The 3,925-nt window shown below is 36.9% G+C and overlaps 1 protein-coding gene across 1 annotated transcript; it reads left to right on the top strand.

Annotated features, from left to right (window-relative positions):
• LOC121374801 (tigger transposable element-derived protein 6-like) lies at positions 1-1,345 on the top strand. Its single transcript, XM_041501913.1, has 2 exons — positions 1-929; positions 1,054-1,345. The coding sequence occupies exons 1-2, from the start codon at positions 1-3 to the stop codon at positions 1,343-1,345; spliced, it is 1,221 nt and encodes a 406-aa protein (XP_041357847.1).
• Positions 1,346-3,925: the final 2,580 nt, after the last annotated feature.

The following is a 3,925-nucleotide window of genomic DNA, read 5'->3' as shown; positions in this document are numbered from 1 at the left end:
ATGTTTCTCAATCTGACATCGCTAGACATTTGGGAATTTCAGTCCCAGGTTTCACGCATAGCAGCAAAGAAATCCGAAATCTGTTTGCAGTGGGAACGGAATGAAAATCTGGACAGAAAAAGACGTCGTACTGGAAAAGATGCCGATGTAGAAACAGCTTTAAAAACATGGTTTACAGAAGGTTGCAGTCACGATGTTCCACTTTCAGGACCAATTTTGGAAGAAAAAGCAAAGAAACTGGCTGAAACGCTGAATAAACCTGATTTCAAACTAACGAACGGGTGGCTATGCAGATGGGAGGAAAGAAACTGCATAGTTTACAAAAAAGCTCATGGAGAGAAAAACGATGCAGATTTGCCGGCCGCAGACAACTGGATGAAGGAACAACTTCCAAAATTGCCAGACGATGTGTACAATGCAGATGAGACTGGAATATATTTCCGAGCAATTCCAGATGGCACCTTAATTTACAAAAGTGAAAAATTAAGTGGTGGGAAAAAACAGAAAGAAAGAATTACGGCTCTCGTCGCCTGTAACATGTCTGGGACAGATAAAAGACACTTAATGGTGATTGGGAAAAGTAAAAACCCACGCTGTTTTCGTGGAGTAACAGACATTCCTGTTGATTATCAAAACAACGCAAATGCATGGATGGCAGGGGTCTTATTTAGACAGTGGTGTTGTGATTTGGACAGAGATGCGAAAAGAAAAGAGAAAAATTGTCTTGTCGACAACTGTTCTGCGCACTCAGCAGATGTTGATGCAAAGCTAAAAAACTTGAAACTTATTTTCCTGCCTCTCAACACTACATCATGCATCCAGCCGTGTGACCAAGGGATCATTCACAACCTAAAGTATTTCTACAGACAACAGATCGTGAATCGCATTGTGACGGAAATTGACAGTGGTCAAGACATACAGGCCAATACGTTTGTAAAGAAAATCAGTGTTAGACGCAATATATATGCTGAACAAATCATGGGGTCAAGTGAAAAAAGAAACATTAGTGAACTGTTATCGGAAAGCCGGATTCCAGTTAGCTGATCATAACAGTGGAAACGAAGAAACAACGTCGAGTGACATCACACCGCCAGACGGAATCGACCAATCAGAGTTTGACACGTATGTGAACATTGACTATAACCTACAATGTATTGGAATGCGAGCCGACGAGGAGATTTGTGTCGATGTTTTGCAGGCTAAACCGTGTGAGCTTGAAGTGCCAGAAGATAGCGATGATGATGACGATGACAGTGATGAACCTGTGCTTACTGCATCCGGTGTACTTATGGGAGTAAAGGCACTGAGACGGATATTTGGAGTGTCATGGTGTGCTGAACTGTGACATTTTTTATGCATTCGAAACACATATTCAGGAAACTATTAGCGTTAGAAATTCAGTCAGCCAGAAGGAAAATAAATGACTTTTTTAGCAAGTAGTAAACGTGCAAGCAATATATTAACCCCATGTAGTTGTAAAATACATTGTTTATTACATGTACAAATGTTTTATTGATGTTTTGTTTTTCTTTATACATGCATATGTACTTGTAACTTCGTAATAAAATTGTCAGGTTTACAAGAGTTACTTCCCTTGAATTTATTAAGGCCCGACTTTTTTTATTGGGCTATTAGGGTATGCAGTTAAGCGGGTTTCACTGTAACGCTGTTAAATATATCCACACACCCACCCCACCCCTGTAATGCCACATATCATTTTCACCTACACCCACCCTTGAGCGTTACATAATATTTGAATGGCCCCAATAATGGAAAATAAAAATCACCAGTTCCAACCAATGAAATCTACAATTGAGGACAAAATACCAGAGGGAGAATAGTGGACACAAAAGACTGTTCTGATCACATGACAAATTTGGCACCCAATTAGTATTTTTTTAGTTGGAGATTGCCAAATAGATAAAACATAACATTTTCATTGCTCAAATAAATTATAACTTTAATTGTGTGTCGCAAACATACAAATGGATAAAGGTATGGGACAAAAATAGAGGCTGTTAAAAATGTTAAATTACATTACTGTAACTGTTGTAAGCTACTTAAGTTTTTCATCAGTTGCTTTTTCGTACAACTTGTTTCCTTTAATGTCGTGTGTGCACTGATAAAAAAAATTGTGTACATGGGGAAAATAAAGAGGGGCGCAGAAAAATAAAGGAGGGTGGCAGAATGTGAAAGGACAACAGAAAAATGCTAAAATGGAGCAGTGAGAACATGGACATTACAAGTTTGTTTATTAATACTGACAGGTTTGTTAATTAATACTGACCTGAGTACACTGTCCCTGGGAGCCAGTCCTACCCAGTACTTTTGTCACCTATAACAGAAACAGGTAGAAATTAAGAATAAATAAACCAAGACTAGAAATAAGCTGTGGTACAGGTAACCGATCACTAGGTTAAATGATGTTTCTCAGTATATGATAATATGACGACAATTTCGAAATTTGAACTAAAAGACAAAATGGGTTACCAATCAGAATGGATAGTGCTGAACATGTGATGAATGAATAATGAACACCAGCATGGCAATCAAGGGAACTAAGCATAAATGCTAACGCTGCAAAATTATTTGCACTGAAATATATATACAGGTTCATGGCATGTTTTGTGGGTACTCAAAAGCAATCTCAAAACATGTCTTTTTAAATGATAAAGACGCTGCACAAATTATTTCAAGACATTTATAATGGAAAGTTCTGCCAGAGGGTAAAATGGGTATGACGCCATACCCAAATTTTTAGGCAGATTTTATTTTTTGAAGTTAACTTTTTGACAAAATTAATTACTTTTGTCATTACTGTATGATTTTCTTAACCCTATCCCCATTTTGTTTCTGGGGTAGGTCCCCCCTATAACCCCTGTTGACTGTGGTTGCATTCAATTCCATAGCGTCATACCCAAAAATTCCATTCAGTATTGAATTAGCGTTGAATATGGCATCTGAATATGGCATTATTAATTAATAGACCCAATGATTTTCCATTTAAAAAAAGTACTTACTGTAGAGGAACTAAGCATCAGTTATTACAGTGTGTGACGGCAATAGGTTTTTCAACTTTGTTGAAAATAATAATTCTGTTTCCAAATGTACCCTCTGTTTTACAACGGGAATTCCACAAATTCTGTCCGTTTACCGCGATCACAGAAAATCACTGGGTCTACATTAAGCATTACAAATGATGAAGTGCTAAGGTCTGGATTTGAACTCCAGACCATCAGTATTCAGGGCTCACCCTGGATAAAAAAAATACCTGTAGCCAAAATATTAGCCAAATGGATTTTTTATTAGCCATCTTGAAAATGCTTTAGCCAAAATTGTTTTACGCAGTACTGTATAGAGTATTTATATATGAATATGAAAATGCATCTTTTTCAAATAATTGTGTACAAAATGGAATAAATCTGAATAACAATACCGTATTACCTGATCAAAATCAAAGACAGCAATGGGGGTAGCTAGGGACAATTAATATATTACTTTGATTTTTCAGTGGGGTGTATGTGTGTGTATGTGTGTGTGTGATGCATTATCTTCAAAGTTGGAAACCAGTACCCCGTACACCCACCCCAACTTCTAAGGCCTATGACATTAAACTAACAAACATACAGAAATATGGGGGTGGGTGGATGTTTATGGAGGGTGTTGTTGTTTTTCTTCCTTTTTTCCCCCAAGATAAAAATTTAAGAGCTTTTTTTTTTTTTTTAGTGTAGAGATCATTATTTCTTTAAATAGCAATCATTATATGTTAGTTAGAATTGCTTTTTTTTTCTTTTTAAAAAAAAAGTAATTCCCCACACCCAACAATTTCACAATTTGCGCCATGTTGTTGCTGTTGATTTCAGTGTCGTGTTAGATGATTGCGACTTCTGCTTGTAAAATACCTAGGCTAAGAATGCCGACTTCA

This window comes from Gigantopelta aegis, chromosome 6 (assembly GCF_016097555.1).
Source record: "Gigantopelta aegis isolate Gae_Host chromosome 6, Gae_host_genome, whole genome shotgun sequence".
NCBI classification, from domain to species: domain Eukaryota; kingdom Metazoa; phylum Mollusca; class Gastropoda; order Neomphalida; family Peltospiridae; genus Gigantopelta; species Gigantopelta aegis.
The sequence above is the reverse complement of the archived record's forward strand: the minus strand, read 5'-3'. Positions and strand labels throughout refer to the sequence as shown.

Excerpts from the sequence above, each read along its gene's own strand:
- LOC121374801 (XM_041501913.1), top strand. The coding sequence starts at position 1 with ATGTTTCTCAATCTGACATCGCTAGACATTTGGGAATTTCAGTCCCAG. Across the intron at positions 930-1,053 it reads CAAGACATACAGGCCAATAC|TGGAAACGAAGAAACAACGT; the intron begins GTTTGTAAAGAA and ends TGATCATAACAG.